General features: G+C 51.7%; 1 protein-coding gene across 2 annotated transcripts in view; it reads right to left on the reverse strand.

The window, feature by feature from the left end:
- Positions 1-16,645, reverse strand: part of CROCC (ciliary rootlet coiled-coil, rootletin) — a 52,835-nt gene that overhangs the window by 9,654 nt on the left and 26,536 nt on the right. For both annotated transcript variants that reach the window (XM_060276317.2, XM_060276318.2), the window contains exons 16-28: positions 14,996-15,142; positions 12,633-12,863; positions 10,697-10,890; positions 9,942-10,069; positions 9,126-9,295; positions 8,411-8,590; positions 7,650-7,784; positions 6,560-6,703; positions 4,470-4,708; positions 3,258-3,417; positions 1,936-2,103; positions 314-698; positions 6-196 (exon numbers count right to left, since the gene is read on the reverse strand). In XM_060276317.2, coding sequence (XP_060132300.2) covers positions 6-196; positions 314-698; positions 1,936-2,103; positions 3,258-3,417; positions 4,470-4,708; positions 6,560-6,703; positions 7,650-7,784; positions 8,411-8,590; positions 9,126-9,295; positions 9,942-10,069; positions 10,697-10,890; positions 12,633-12,863; positions 14,996-15,142 — 2,472 coding nt within the window. The remainder of the gene's footprint in view (positions 1-5; positions 197-313; positions 699-1,935; positions 2,104-3,257; positions 3,418-4,469; positions 4,709-6,559; positions 6,704-7,649; positions 7,785-8,410; positions 8,591-9,125; positions 9,296-9,941; positions 10,070-10,696; positions 10,891-12,632; positions 12,864-14,995; positions 15,143-16,645) is intronic.

The following is a 16,645-nucleotide window of genomic DNA, read 5'->3' on the forward strand; positions in this document are numbered from 1 at the left end:
CATACCCGCTCTCGCTGCGTCTCCCTCAGTTCTTGCAGGAAGTCCCGGAGCGCGGAGCGCACCACCTCTGGGTCGATGTCGGCTACCAGCTGCTCGCTCCGGCTGGGGGAGCCAGTGAGCTCTGGGGAGAGGGGACGGGAGGCCAAGCTGCCTGCCTGTGGCGTGGGGCTGCCTGGCCCATCTGTGGGGACGTCCCCTAGAGAGAGAAAGCACAAAGGAAGTGGCTGCCAGTGTCGAAAAGCGCCAAGGTCTCAGCAAAAGGCCAGTGAGCAGAGGACTGTGGCTCTCTCCCGGCTCAGAGGGTGGCACTTACCCTTCGGGGGGGAGAAGAGTCTCTTGGGGGAGCCGCCACGGGCCCTGAAGGCAGGGCTGGGGGCGCGGCCCCCATGGCCGATGCCCATCGTGCGCCGGAGGGCTGAGTGGAGGCGGCCCAGCTTGAACTCCACGTCGCGCTTCAGGCCCTCCACGCGGGCGAGCTCCGCTTCCAAGCCGTGGACCCGTCCTTCGGAGGCGCTCAGCCGCAAGCTGAGCTCGGCCCCCTCGGCCTGCGCCTTCTCCAGCTTGATCTCCAGGTTGCGGCCGTTGTCTACCAGCTTCTTCTCGTTGCCGCGGGCCTCCTCCAGGCTCCCCAGAAGGCCTCTCTCCCGCAGGCGGAACTCGCCCTCCAAGTCCACGATCCTCCTCTGCAGGTTGAGGAGCTGGCGAGGAGGGAAGAAGAGGCACAGGCTGGGCAAGCATATAAACCACCCCAAACTCTGTGTTTACCATCAGAGGCCCTTCTTCATGTGCCTCCTCCAGGTGAGGTCCGGAAGGTGGCAACGCGAAGAGGGGCCTTTTCTGCAGTGGCTCCCCGTTTGTGGAATGCTCTCCCTAGAGAGGCTCTCCCAGCGCCTTCTTTGCGTATCTTTAGGCGCCTGGAGAAGCCAGGCCTTTGGCTGATTAATATCCTACAGCCTTTTAAATATGTCTGTGGGAAGGGAGGGTTATTGTTTCGTTGTCTTGGTTTAATTATTCACTGGTGTTTTATCTTGTCTTTTACTCTGTGAACTGCCTTGAGATCTTTGGATGAGGGGCACAGTATATAAATTTAATAAATAAAATAAAATAAGTCTGTTGCGGGCCACATACAAGAAGTGGGCAGAGTCAAGAGGCAAAGAAGTGCTGCCAACTGAACTGTACTGGCTTCAATTTTTTACTGGAGGAACGTCAGAATAAAACTTTTGGTCTTGTGCAGGTCTACTCAGAAGTAAGCTCTGCTTGGGTTACTCCTAAATAAGTGCACAAGCAACTAAGGGGGAGGGATGCAGTCCACCCCCCCCCCTTAATCAGTGGTGGGGCTGACAGAACGAGCCAATAATTTTATAAGTTGTGTGTCCTTGTTTCTCAATTTGATCCTTTTACATGGTTGGGTCTGTTTTGTGGTCTTTTATGTCGTTATCTTTTACTGTTTATAGTTTAGTAGTTCTTTACTGTAAAAGTGCAAACTGCTTAATTATTACTTGCTGATATTTAATTTTACTGTTTACTATGCTATTCTACGTGATATTGCTTTATTTCATACGAGTTGCTTATTTTAAAGTTATATTTTTAGTGTGACTTTTGTGTTAGATCAGATAGCTATTAGGTGTGTGATCTGTGCTATTCTGTTCTTTCTTCGGCTCGAAATCCGCCTAGTGTCTAGTAATACAGAAAGGCAGGATACAAATATAAAAACGAAACGAAATTGCACATGGCAGATCAGAAACGGAGCTTTCAGCCAAGGGCACCCTGAAGCCACATCTCCAGGCTGGGCTCAGGTCAATCACACTCTGCCGTGGGAATTCACCATATATCAAGGTCCCGGGAAGCAGCACCCACCCCAGGAGAGCTTGAGGGGATTTCCTGACTGCCCAGGACAATGCCCAGCTGCAAAAGGCTTGCAGGCCAGGCCCTCACCTCCTTCCGGGTCGACTCCCGGGTGGCTTCGCTCTCCACGATCTTCTGCTTGAGGCTGAAAGACTCCCTCCTGCTCTCCTCGTCCCGCTGCTCATCCAGAGCCACCCGGGCCTGGAGCTCAGCCACCTCCTGACTCTTCTTGGTGTTTTCGCTGTCAAGCATCTTGACCTGTGCAAAGGGCGGCAAAGGGAGGGATCCTGGTTCTTGCAAGGTGAGAGAGAGCAAAGGGGGTGGACCCGGAGGTGGGCGGGCCCTTGTCTTTTCAGAGGGGCAGAAGGAAACTTGAGAGGGAGGAAGGATGTGGCGCTGCAGCAGAAGTGGGCTGCCGCCATTCACAACTCGTCGCAACAGGGTGAGCTCCCATTGTTTGGTCCCAGCTCCTGCCAACCTAGCAATTCGAAAGCATGTCAAAGTGCAAGTAGATAAATGCTCCGGCGGGAAGGTAAATGTTCTTTCCGTGTGCTGCTTTGGTTTCGCCAGAAGCGGCTTACTCATGCTGGCCACATGACCTGGAAAAACTATCTGCGGACAAACGTCGGCTCCATCAGCCAGTAAAGCGAGTTGAGCGCCACAACGCCAGAGTCGTTCGCGACTGGACTTAACTGTTGGGGTCCCTTTACCTTTATAATCTGTTGGAAGGAAGTGATATTGTCCATTCTTTTGATGTTGGACATTGTTTGAAGAGCGTGAGGCATTGGAAGAGGTAGCTAAATAATAATCTGTACATAGCTAGTAGCACATAGGCCAGGCATCCCCAAACTTCGGCCCTCCAGATGTTTTGGACTACAATTCCCATCTTCCCCGACCTCTGGTCCTGTTAGCTAGGGATCATGGGAGTTGTAGGCCAAAACATCTGGAGGTCCGCAGTTTGGGGAAGCCTGACATAGGCAGTCAGGTAACCACACAGGTTAGCTACCTATAAATCAGATGGTGTTGGGCTGAGTTCTGAGAAGCTCGTGCAACGGACTGATCGATCGCAGGGCCGTGCAAACTAAGGCTACCTGGGGGAGTCACTTCTCCGCTTCTTGAGGGCTTCCAAGTGGCACATTGAAGTCCTTACTTGGTACTGTATATAATGCTTGCTGTTCAGAATAAAATATTTAATCTTCTCACTCACTTGTGTTTGCATTACCTCTGAATCTCATTTTAAAAGAGCCGCCTTGCATTTGGCAAGACATAAATTGGCCAGAGCAGTAGTCAACAGAATACCTAGTCTCGCCTTTGCATCAACTGACTGTCTCTTCCCACCCAGTGGAAAGGGAGGCTGAGTCGTGGCTCCCACTTCCCTGGCAGCCCCTCCCCTCTCCCGTGCCAGGCCTTACCTGCCGCCGCAGCTCCTGCAGTTCCCGGCGGGCCTCCAGCCGCGAACGCTCCACGTCCTGGAGGCTGCTGCGGAGGTCGGCAGCCTCCTTGCCCACAGCTGCCCGGGCCTCCTCCAAGATGGCGACTTTCTGCTCCTTCTCCTCGTTGGCCCGCTTCAAACTGGAGGCAAAGCAGAGAGGAGGGGTGTTTGGACCCCAGCAACGTGGTCCTTCTGGCCCTCGGGGTGAGAGGCCTAGGAACCAACCACCAAGATGGAGCCAAGCTGCGAAGCTACCACATGCTTCCTCCGTTTACTCTGCGGAACTGACTTTGCCATTATGCCCCTCTTTAGAGACAAATAACTGAGGCTGTGAGACACCATGTGGGGTGGAGGAAGAGATTGAATCTGTGGCAGAGGAGGGATTTAGGCAGGCAAACCCTGGTCCCCTCCAGGTTCAGCCTTGCCGGTCTTTAACACATCTGCCCCTAGATCTGGCACTCTTAGTTACCACACCATCGTAGATCTCTTCCCAGACTCCCTTGCTGGAACCCCCAAGGGGTTCCTTAACTTTCTGTGCTTGGCACCAATATGGTTTTCACTTTGTGTTTTATGGCCCTTTTATACTTATCCCCTTATTCTTCTGGCTGGTCTCCTGCATCTTGGAGAGCAGGCCCTGGTTCTGATTTTGAAGAATCACCCAAACAGGGGGGAAAATAAATTAAAATAACCCTTGTGACAGATCAATTATATGCGTGCTATAACTACACTGCTACAGCTCTGTCTTTTATATATCATAGTTTTATCACCCTGCAATATATTATAAGATGTACTTATAACAAGATGTGTTGTGTACATAATAGATCTGTCACATGGTTGATTGATTACTTTTCCCTGTTGGGGCGATTACTCAATATCAGGACCATTTCTTTCTTTCTGTCTTCTTTTGCAGCACTGAGAATCGCCTTTTTCCTTCTCAATGGCTTCTCTTTCGCGAGGTATGCAAATATTCAAGAGGTGGAGTTTAACTGTACAGGTGGCCTAACTAACTTGGATAAGTGTGGCAATTTCTGACCCTCCAAGTGTCCCTATTTTCCAGGGACAGTCCCACATTTACAGAAGCCGTCCTAGTTTCTGATTGGATCCCAGAATATCCTGCTTTTCATTAAACAGTAAAGGGACCCCTGACCGTTAAGTCCCTGGAGCGGAAGGCAACCGAGCCCTCTCTCCCCACCTGACGCGCTCGCTCTCGGCCCTCTTCACAGCGACTCGTAGCTCCCCATTGGACCTCTGCAGGGCCTCCTTCTCCTTGGCCTCATCGCTCAGGCACCTCCGCAGGTCCACGGCCTCCTTGCGCTGAGCCTCCAGGGCCTCGTGGGCCTCCCGCGACTTGCGGTGGGCCTCCAGCAACTCCCGGCGGGTCTGGTCCCTCGCGTCCTCCAGCATCTGCACCTGCATCTTCAGCTCCTCCACCTGGGCAGGAAGAGGATGGAGCAAAGAGCCAGAGTTGGGCTCCTGCTGGGAATTCTGAGGCTGCCTGGAGCGGGAGGGCAGGAGTGCGGGGATCTGCCTTGTGCAGAGTTAGGCCCTCAGCCTGTCCACCTCTGCTGTGACGGGCAGCGGCAGGTGCTCTCCTGGGTTCAGGCAGGGGCTTGAACCCGGGGCCTTCTGCGTGCAGTGCAAAGCAGCTGCTCCACTGAAGGGGTAACAGACCTCCTGCAGAAGAATGGTGGGATAACCAGCCTCACATAACCAGCATGCTTAAGTCTAATTAATGCATGAAGGAGTTAATGCCATAGAGTAGGCTGTCCTGCCAGGCTTAGCAATGTCCATTGCCCTTACCTTAAGTGGAAATACCGTCTTTCCCCCTTTTTAAGACGTAGGCATAATATAAGCCATAGCAGGATTTCTAAGCAATTGCGTGATACAAGCCATACCCCGAAAATAAGACATACTGATAGACCCTTCACCCACTAGCAATAACCCCCCTCCCGCCAGCCAACTCCCCCCCCCCTAAAAATCTCTCCCCATTTTGCTGTCGTTCCACAGACACGTATTTCCTTTAAAAGCTTGTAAAAATGCACCGAACAGCCGTAGCTGCTGGCTGCCAAAGCCTCGTGATTTCCCTTTCCCGTTTCTGAGAGCATTTTTTTAAATAAAAGGATCCAAAAATATTTTTTTAGCCAAGCTGTGTAAGCTCTACTTGGTGAAGGGGAGAAAAGTGGGGTGGGGAGGAGATGAAGGCACGAGGAAGAAAAGAGGGGCGATTGAAGAATGCAAAGGCTGTTTTCCCTTTTAGGGAGAGACCTCCGTGCGCGCGTCTGTCTCTCTCCCCCCCCCTGCGTCTCTCTCTCTCTCTCTCTCTCTCTCACACACACACACACACACACACAGCCCACCTCTCGCTTCCCCCCACCTTTCCATTCAATGCACGTTGATTTCCTCTTAACGGGAATCTCCCGTGTCTGATTGTTGTCTCCTTGCTTTTACCGAAGGCATAAGGCAGCCTTTTAAAAAGCCTGCTGCAGTTTTCTTTCTACCTTATGCTGCTTGGTTGTCTGTGGAGCTGCCCCTTTAAGGATTTGTAAGTAGTTTGGATCGCAGTCCTTGCCTTGGGGACTTTTTTTTATTTATTAAGGACTTTTTCCTTCGCTGTTTGCGAGCTGCTAAACGGAGCTGCTAAACGCTGCTCTACACAAAAGTTAAACTGCCGGTCCTAACAACACGTGCTTCCTCACCTCGCTGGCTCAATTGCTTCTCAATTGCTACCATTTACCAAGTCAGCAATCTTAATTGCTGCTTAGCTGGCTTCTTTGTTCTCAGCAGGTAGCTTCTTTGCTATCAGTGACTACAAAGTGCTACATTGTTGGAACATCAGACTGTTGGAACTTAAGTCTTGGGCAGCTGGCTGGTAGAGATCCTTGCTTGCTTTACGTATAGGCTACTGCTAGGACTGTATCACACAGATAGATTCCATTATACTGGTTTAGATTTAAGAAGCTCCAGTGTAGCAGATTGCTATTAAGTGAGTCCCCACCTTGGAGGAGAGAGAGAGCAGCCCTTCGGGAACATCCCAGGGCCGGGGAGAGAGGGCTGCACACCTCCCTTCCCTCAGACTCGTAATAAAAATACCAGTAAGACATGCCACCAAAAATAAGCCACCCTGTGGTTTTTTGAGAAAAAAAAGTAATAAGACGGTGTCTTAAAAAGGGGGAAACACGGTAGGTAATTTGGTCTTCCCCAGACTACCAGAGCAGCTCAGGTGGTGGTGTCATTGTCACTGAATCTCAATGAAGGCCTCCCTCCCTCCCATTGCCCCCTCACCTCGCGGAGGGCCGACTCTCGCTGCTTCATCAGATCCCTGGCCTGTTCGTGGAGGGCCTTCACCTCCCGTTCGTGGCCCATAATGGCCTCCTCAAACTGGGCACGCAGGCCCCGCAGCTCTGAGTTCAAGGCGTTGATGGTGCTCTGCAACAAGGCGAAGAAATTGAGCCCTCTGGCTTAGAAGAAGCACCCCACCCCCACCCCTCAGCAGCCAGGCACCATTTTGTCTGGATAACGGAGATAGGGAAGAATATTCCAGAGGGAGAAAATACAGAAAAGGCCATGGTGGAAGAGGCCTGAACGAAGCCCTCCAGAGCCAAGGAGTTTGGCTTCTGCTTTTTCTTATCCTTGCATAACGCTCCATATCCTACCAGCCAGGGTCCAGTGCTATTTTTCTATCTAGAAAAGGAGGTGCCGGAACTCACCACTAACACCTCCCTTGTTCTCTTATAATGGCAATGGGACCCAACTAAGTTCCGGCTTTTTTTTAAAAAAAAAAAGCCCTGCTTGTATGCAACACAGACTGAAACACCACGCAAAGGGTGCGACCTCCTGAGAAACTCAGATCATGCTTGAAACAACAAAGGAAAAGATGGAGCAAGTTTCTAGCCCTCAGTGTCAAAAGCAAGTTGGAAACATCCGCTTCCACTTCCGCTGTCGAAAAGGGAGAGGCAGAATAAAGATTCTAGCAGCACAGGGGGGCTTTCAAGCACTGCAGAGCTCCTTGCTCCAGAAAAAAAAGTTGTGTATGGGGGGGGGGGACGGACGAGGAGCTCAGAAAAAACTGAAAGTACAATTCAAGTCTGCCCCATTCACATAAGCTGAGCCAGGTTGCAGGAGCTGGCCCTTTGTGCTACAAATAGAAGACATGTGAAGGCAGCCCTGTTTAGGGAAGCTTTTAATGTTTAATAGATTATTGTATTTTAATGTTCTGTTGGAAGCCGCCTAGAGTGGCTGGAGAAGCCCAGCCAGATGGGTGGGGTATAAAAAATAAATTATTATTATTATTATTATTATTACCCACCTGCTTCCACACACATTTGTTCTCCATCAGACAGCCCCCCCCCCCCGCGACCCTGCCACCGCCTACCCGCTCTTGCTCCTGCAGACTCTGGGCGTCTCGCTTGTGCCTCTCCGCCTCCAGGCTGACGCTGGCCAGGCTCTGCTGCACCCCTGAAAGTTTCTCCAGGAGAATGGCCTTCTCCGACTCCTTGAGAGACAGCGCCTGGGGGCGAGGGGGCAAGGGAGTCAGTAGTGGCCTCCGGAGCAGCAGGGAGCACCCACTGGGGAGCCACATCTCCTCTCTTGTAGCCCTCCTGCGCACAGAGGGAGGCTCAGCGCCACAACTTCACATTGACAGAACAGCCTCAGTGGTCTCTGGAGCTAGGTGGGCCGTCTCTCTTTCCCCACCCCAAAGCCTTGGGCTATGGCCAGTGAGGAGAGGCACCAGGCGAGGTTCCTCTTTGGCAAGATTGGGTATCCCGCTTTAGAGAATTTACGGGGGGGGGGGGGGTCTTGCAGAGCTGGCAGTGGGCTGGGGCCTAGTGGCATAGCATGGGTTGCCAAGGCCCGGGGCCATGCAGAGAGGGGTGGTGGGGTAAACAGATGCGACTGTGCATGCGTGTTCAACTGCCTAAAAGAAGAATTGTTCCATTCCCTGGTGAGGTCGCTTACTGTTTCGTACTGAGGAGCCGTTTTCAACGGAGCCCAGTGGTGGAAGCATACATCTTCAACACAGCAGCACTGGGTGTTGAAATTTTGCACCCGGGACAACCTCCCCCGTGGGCCCCCACGCTACACCACCGCTTGCACCTCCTTCCTTCCTCCCTGCCCCGTCCCCCAGACTTTCACCTGCTGCTTCTCATTCTCGGCCAGAAGGAGTCCCTCGTCCCGCTCCTGCTGGAGGCTGGTGATCTCCTCGCTCAGCTCCTCCTTCTCCGCCTCGTGGTGGGCCAGGATCTCCTCGCGCTCTTGGCTCAGCCGCTGCAGCATCTCCTCGCGCTCTGCTTCCAGCTCCAGGCGCAACGCTTCCTGCCAGGCGGACAGGGTGAAGAAAGTATTTAGGAGTGGACCCTCCCCATGTGGACATCGGGGCTGCCAGCACCCATAGCAAGGCCTCCTCCACAGCCAAAATAAAATAATCACTCCTTGTCAATCAACCGAAAAATAATCACTCCTTGTCAATCAACCGAAAGCTCTCATACCAGGTGAGTGCGCGCTTGTCCCAGGACTGATTCCTGCAGCAGGGCTGGGCAATAATTTGGGTTTTCAACATCGTGGTATATTGCCAGGTTATATCACCCGGGTCACCTGCCAACGACTGAGCAGCTGTGCATGCTTAACAGCTTAGGGACAGCGAATGCCCTGCATGTTGGGGATCTGGCAAGGCACCTTTGTATCCATTTGTGCAAGCCCCACAAACATCTGGGGCCTTCTGCAATCCAGGCTCCTCACTCCTCTCTGCAGCCCTATTCCCCCCCCCCCGAGGGCAGCGTGTTACCCGGGGACCAGATTGGTCCTGGACCCAGCACTCTGCACCTGGCCGGGGGGGGGGGGCGGTACGTACTTTCTCCCTCTGGAGACAGTCCACGTCCTCCTCGTGATTCGCCTGCGCACTCCTCAAGGCGGCCTGGGTCTCCTGCTCCGTCTGAATTAGCTTCTGGGCTGCCAGGTCCTTGTCCCTCTCCAGCCGGCTCACCTCGGCCTCCATCTCCTTGCGGACAGCGGACAGCTCCGCTGGGGCAGGACAGACAAACAGAGGTCAAGACAGCAAAGGGGGGTGGAGCGAGGAGGGGCGATTATCAGAAGAGGGGCTTGATTGGGGGCAACGACAGCCCAGCGGGCACCACCGTGTGCAAGGGGGCGTGGCTAGGCTTGAGAGGGTGGCGGCTTAGCAGCCGAGAGCCCAGCCTCTGTCGCGAGAAATTCCCGTGTCCCGCCCCCCTTCTAAAGAAAGGGAAAGCAAGGAGGGTCCCAGGTGCATTCAAAGGGGGCAGGCACATAGCTTAAAAGTAGGTACAGTGGTACCTCTACTTACGAATTTAATGCGTTCTGAACGCACATTCGTAAGTAGAAAAATTTGTAAGTTGAATCCCATAGGAATGCATTGGGAGAAAAATTTTGTAAATCGTAGCAACCCTATCTAAAATTTCGTAAGTAGAAAAAATCCTATCTAAACCTCATCCAAGATGGCGGATGGAGCTCCATTCGTAAGTAGAAACATTCGTAAGTAGAGTTATTTGTAAGTAGAGGTACCACTGTACATCTGCCAGTGAAGTCGGATAATAATAACCTCCATCTTACACTCCCACACCCAGTCATTGAAGGGAAAGAGACGGGGTGGCACAAGAGGACCCAAGGGAAGACCTTCCTCCCAGGATACCTTGCAAGGCTTCCTTGGCATGGAGCAAGCCCTGCCTCTCGGCTTCCAGCTGCTCCTTCCGGGTCTCCAGCTGGGCGAGGTGCTGCTGGATCTCAAAGAGGGTCGTCTCCAAGGCGTCTTTTTCAGACCTGGGCAGAAGTGGGGGGGGGGGACGGACATTATCATTCCCCCCCATCTTTTGTTGTTTTGGCCTTTGCCCATCAGCCACCTTGCATCTACTCTGCCTGGCAGGCTCCTTCTGCCTCCTCTTTTGGGGCTTAGGCCAGAAATCCCGGCTGGGTCGGTGGGGAGGCCTGTGTGGAGAGGCGCATGGAGGTGGGGGTGCAAAGCTGAGAAAAGGGAAGCAGCTGAGCAGAAGCTACCCCTCTGCTGGGGGAGCAAGGCTCTGCCTCCCTGCAGCCTCCCTTGCCCCAGCCTGTTTGCAAACACTGTGTGACTTGGTTACCATCTTTCAGCAACCTCGAGGTTCAGGTGGGCAGAAGAACCAGACGGACGACACACTGCCCCTCCCTGCCAGCCCCTTAACAATGCCCCAGGTTAGGACGCAGGAGGGCTAGGTTTTAAATCTCCACCTTTCCACGGAGCTCACTGGGCGACCTTGAGCTGCATCTCTCAGCCTCACGGGGCTGTTGCAAAGAGGAAATGGGACAGTGAACTGTGTTTGAGCTGCTTGGAGGAATGGTGGGAGGCAGATGGAAGAAATAAATCAAAATAAATAATAATAGGTGCTAAAGTGGGGTCACACACACACACACCTGAGGCCAGAGATCTCCTCTGCCAGGCCCCGATTCTCTCGCTCCGAGGCTGCCAACTGCACCACCAAGCTGGCTTTTTCCTTCATCAGCGACTCCTTCTCCCTGGCTGCCCGGAGAGATGCGTCGCTGTGGCGTTCTAGCTCCCTGCGCACCTGCCCCAGCTCCTCACCGGTTGCACTCCTGTGGCGGGAAAGCTGAGAGGGAGAGAAAGAGAGGGAGGAGAGGAAGGAGGGAGAGAGGCAGCTTAGACACCACTTAGATGCCCCCTTGGCTTTCATGGTCCCTCTCTGCTCCCCCAGCCCCTCTGCCCAGCAGGGCTAAAGCAAGAGCCTGGTGTTTATGATGCCAACCTCAGTCCTGCAACAAAAACCATTCCCTTCCCAGTCACTGCCAGCTCAACAGATCCCAGATTTGGGTGCGAATATGAGAAAACATTTGCTTTGCAAGCCCTGTGTTATGAAGACCTGAGCAACACAGCTTCTGCAAAGGTCTGCTCCCAAGATCTCAGTTGTGAGCTCTCTTGCAGCTGAACGTTACATTCTTGTGAGCCGCCCTCAGATCTTGTGATGGGCGGAATATAAGTCTAATAAATCATCACCATCATCAAAATAGTGGAGGTCTTGTGAGGAGTGACCAGCAACTCAGACATCACAATGATCAACTAGCTTGCACAAAGTAGCTGTGTCCTGTCTTGCAGGGCAATCTGCTTTGAGTTTTAGAAAAGTGAATTGCAGACACAGAGCAGGAGGAGGAGATCCTGGAAATGGAAGGAAACTGGCCTTAAGAGGACTGTTATAATAATTTTAAGGTCTCAAATATTGAATGAATATTCATAAATGCACACATATCTAAATATATGAACCACGTGTCTGAAATAGTATGGGAGAGCAATCCTGAAGCCATTTTGACTCTCCCAGTGACCTCAAATATTCCTCTGTAGTAAGGGAGGCAAATGGGGAAAGCCTTCCCATTGTCTTTTTGCTTACAAATCCTATCTTGAGGGCGTAGTTGTGTATGGATAGGCTGAGCCTGTGACTTGGATACAGGAACTAAAGTATTAACCATCACAACAGAATGGCCAGACTGCCCAGGTAATGCAATCAGTGACCATTATCAGGTATCCTGGCAGAAAGGATTTCTGCTGTAGACTGCCTCCATCTGTGATGTATGTATGTATGTATGTTTTGGGGGGTGGTCTTGGGCTACAGGGTGGGCAATTTCAAAAGTCTATGTTGGGTAACGTTATCAGCGCAGCAGCTGGGGCATAAGGTGAAAATCCTGTATGCCCACTGGCATTCCAGCCGCGTCACAAAATGCCCTGCGCGCTTCCACTGCACCTTTCTGCTTTTAAAGTCTCTTAAAAGCTTTCTCCTTCTCAGTTCAAATAGCAAGGTGTATAGCGGTGAACAGCGTTATCAACTCCTTGCGTCTGTAATAAATCGGAGCGATTCCAAGCTCGGTAAAAACACAGATTTATTAAGAGCTCCTCAGCCAGGGCTTGTTAGGTCCATCTCGGCTGAGAGCAGCAACAGGACAGAACAGGAAATATACAGCGTTTCATATTACACAGAAAATACAACAGTACACTGCACTTAGCATTTCTGGGTGTGTGAAACGTCACAGGCCCCATGATGCAGGGCGACTGTTGAGCTATTAACCCTCTCAGCTCACAGTCTATATAAGGGCTTGCGCACCATTGCTCAGGGTTCCTCCTCCCTCCTGCGTGTGGTGAGTGGGGACCCTGTGGCAACAGTTCCTTGAATATAGATCAGGCTTACTAGCCGCTTTGCTTCTCAATATCCTCTGGTTGGCCTCTGTTATTTTCTCCTACCGATAGGGAGCCCACTTAAGGACTGTATACAGGCTCTTGGGTACCCCATAAGGGAAAGGGAGCAACTTTTTCTCAAAACAGGACAAAGGGCCCTCCATCCCTCACCTGTCCCAGCTGCTCCTGGAGCTGCCCTCTCTCCTTCTGCAGCACCAGCACCTCCTGTTCCAGCGTTGCCCGGCTCTGCTCCGCAGCCTGCAGGGAGTGGCCCAATCCGTGGCGCTCTGTGTCCAGGTCCAGCTTCTCCTGCTCCAGCCGCACGAGCTCGTCCCGGATCGTGGCTTTCTCCTGTTCCACTTCCTGCTTCTTCCCCAAGAGAGAAGCCTTCTGTTCTTCCAGCTGAGCCCAGAAGGGTGGGGAGGGAGACAGTGGAAGGCTGGCAGTGAGGGTTACTCAGCGCACAGGATGCTGAGCGGGGAGGAAGCTGTTCTGTCTTTCTCCCACCCACCCCCCAAAAAACCCACACACGTATACAGACACAATAGGGCACATTTCACAGAAAGTTGTTTTGCCATCGTTGGGCATGACTGTATGCTTTGGAAAAGCCAAACACCCACCCACCCCGTTTATAATAGATTTAGTTCACACAGAAATGGAAAATGTATGTGCAGTAGCTTCGTAGCTTCTCAAAGCTACGAACATGAGTTTGACCAAACTGCGGGAGGCAGTGCAAGACAGGAGTGCCTGGCGTGCTATGGTCCATGGGGTCACGAAGAGTTGGACACGACTAAATGACTAAACAACAACAACATGTGCAGTAACAAAGTTTTGAAATGGAAAATGGCTAAATGTGCATTGCTGAAGGGTTGCTAACATTGGGGTTTTTCCAGTGTTGTTTTCTAAAGGACTCTGAGCTCCTTAATGGGGTAATGAATAACTGCTGATTGTTTTGGAGAGTGAAACTTTAATCATATGATAAAGGTAAAAGGGTAAAGGTAAAGGGGCCCCTGACCATCACATCCAGTCGTGTCCGACTCTGGGTTTGCGGCGCTCATCTCGCTCTATAGGCCGAGGGAGCCGGCGTTTGTCCGCAGACAGCTTCCAGGTCATGTGGCCAGCATGACAAAGCTGCTTCTGGCGAACCAGAGCAGCGCACGGAAACGCCGTTTACCTTCCCGCCGGAGCGATACCTATTTATCTACTTGCACTTTGATGTTCTTTCGAACTGCTAGGTGGGCAGGAGCTGGGACCGAGCAACAGGAGCTCACCCCGTCACAGGGATTTGAACCGCCGACCTTCTGATCAGCAAGCCCTAGGCTCAGTGGTTTAACCCACAGCGCCACCTGGGTCCCTACTAAAGGGATAAATGATAATGATAAAGGTATTGAGTTGCAAATCTGCCATCTTGAAAGGGTGGCGGCTGTTGAGTTTCTCTGAATTATGCATGTCAATGGCTCTCCAAGAGCTGCATTAGCCTAAGCAGGCAAACTTGGCCCTCCAGATGTTTTGGGACTACAATTCCCATCATCCCTGACCACTAGTCCTGTTAGCTAGGGATCACAGGAGTTGTAGTCCCAAAATAACTGGAGGGCCAAGTTTGCCTATGCCTGGCCTAAGGCCAACTGAGGCTGGGATGGGGGAAGAAACATAGTTTGGATTTTTGAAATCTTTTATTTCTAAGAAGACGCTGAGCCTGTGCTGGACAGAACAAGATAATGAATGGATTTTTTTGGATGTATCTTTGATGCTTATGTTCTGTGTTAAAAAGAGTTCTGCAAGTAAAACTTTGAATAATATTTCCATGTGCCCAGACAATGATTCCTTCCAAAGGGAGTCAGTTCTTACGGTTCCAGCCGCTTCGACTGCACAATATTAACACCTGCAACTTCTGCTGCCCCAAATAAATCTGGGCAAAGCAGTGCTGGACCTCATGCCCAAGCCGGAAGGAGGTTCTTCCTGAGCAGGAACTGTTTTTCCTGCCTCTGCTCTGTCATGGACAAAGACCTCCAGACATTCTCCCACCCCCTGACAAACCCTACACTCTGCCACCTCCTTCTGGCACAAATCCTTCAGATGTGGACGTTCTCGGTTTGCAGACAATACAAGACACACTTCCCTCTCTGCAGCTGCTAGCCCCCACTCCCTCTTAAAGGTAAAGGTAAAGGGGCCCCTGACGATCAGGTCCAGTCGTGTCCGACTCTGGGGTTGCGGCACTCATCTCGCTCTATAGGCCGAGGGAGCCAGCGTTTGTCTGCAGACAGCTTCCGGGTCATGTGGCCAGCATGACAAAGCCGCTTCTGGCGAACCAGAGCAGTGCACGGAAACGCCGTTTACCTTCCCGCCGGAGCGGTCCCTATTTATCTACTTGCACTTTGATGTGCTTTCGAACTGCTAGGTTGGCAGGAGCTGGGACCGAGCAATGGGAGCTCACCCCATCGCAGGGATTTGAACCGCCAACCTTCTGATCAGCAAGCCCTAGACTCTGTGGTTTAACCCACAGTGCCACCTGGGTCCCTCCCACTCTCTCTTACCTGGATGATTATCCGGTTGAGCTCCATCTTATCCTGTGCCAGCCCCTCATTGAGGGCACTCATCTTGGAGAGCGAGTCACGCAGGGAGGACTCCTCCGACTTCAGGCGGCTCAAGGCCAGCTCCAGCTCAGCCCGGCTCGCCTCGACCTGAGACAGGAAAGGAAAGGAAGTGCGCAGAAGAGCCTGTGACCCCCAGGTGCAAACCTCAGGCCCCTGCAAGAAGCAAGAGCCATCCCACAAAGGCCTGGTGGCTCAGGTTCCATATGAACCTCCCGGGACCCTGAGATCATCCTCTGAGGCCCTTCTTCATGTGCCTCCTCCTCAAGAGGTCCAGAGGGTGGCAACACGAGAACGTGGCCTTCTCCACAGTGGCTCCCCGTCTGCATAATGCTCTCCCCTGGGAAGTTTGCCTGGCGCTTTCATTACACACCTTTAGGCGTTCCTTTTTAACCAGGCCTTTGGTTGATCTGATTGACACCCTATGTACTTTTAAAATGTGGCTCTTTTTTGGGGGGCGGGTGTTATTGGGTTATTGTTCTTATTTTGATTTTATATATTGTGATCTTTTCTGTGAACCACCCTGAGACCTCCAGGTATAGGGCGGTATATAAATTCTAATAATAATAATAATAATAATAATAATAATAATAATAATAATACCTACTTGCTGGGACTGGAGCAAAGCAGGTTGCCAAGACAGGCTGCAGGGCTGCCTGTGGCCTGATCCTGCAGAACCCACCTCATGGTCTCAAGCAAGCAGGATGGGGGGGCATGCTCAGGATCCCCAAACACAGGCATGAGGGCAGCCTTAGCCTCATTGCACTTCTTGCTTTGGAGGTATTGAAAAGCACCTGGGGGGGCTGCCAAATTTTATTTATTTATTTAATTTGTATACAACCCTACTATACCTGCAGGTTTCAGGGCAGTTACAACATAAAATCAGAATATACAAATACCTAATACAGGCTTCCTCAGCCTCGACCTGCCAGATGTTTTTGGCCTACAACTCCCATGATCCCTAGCTAGCAGGACCGGTGGTTGGGGATGATGGGAATTGTAGTCTCAAAACATCTGGAGGGCCGAGGTTGAGGAAGCCTGGCCTAATAAAAAGAAAAGCAAAAACAACCTCCCCCCAGCCTTCCCCCAACACATTCTCTTTATTCTAACATAGTAACAATAATAAATAAATAAGAATAAAATGTGCTCCCCGCCCCGAGACCATTCCATTGTAACTATCCAACCTCCCAGAATTTCAATGCCTCTTGCGATGGTTTGACCCCTTTCTGTTTTAACAGTACAAATTCTACAAACACCTTCCATATCTCCTTGAAATCATTTCTCCTGCATATTCCCCATCTTAATGTTAATTTATCATTAATAGCTATATCCCACACCTCTTTATACCATCCTTCCATTTTATATTCTGCTTGCCCCTTCCACTTCCTAGCTATCATAATTCGTGCAGCTGTCAATAAATTTGTGAGCAAGTCCTTCCCAGCCTGCGAAACTTCCGCCCCAGGCATCCCCAACCTTCGGCCCTCCAGATGTTTTCTACTACAATTCCCATCATCCCTGACCACTGGACCTGTTAGCTAGGGATCATGGGAGTTGTAGTCCCAAAACATCTGGAGGGCCCCAGGTTGGGGATGC

This window comes from Zootoca vivipara, chromosome 6 (assembly GCF_965207765.1).
Source record: "Zootoca vivipara chromosome 6, rZooViv2.hap1.1, whole genome shotgun sequence".
In the NCBI taxonomy this organism is placed as follows: Eukaryota; Metazoa; Chordata; class Lepidosauria; order Squamata; family Lacertidae; genus Zootoca; species Zootoca vivipara.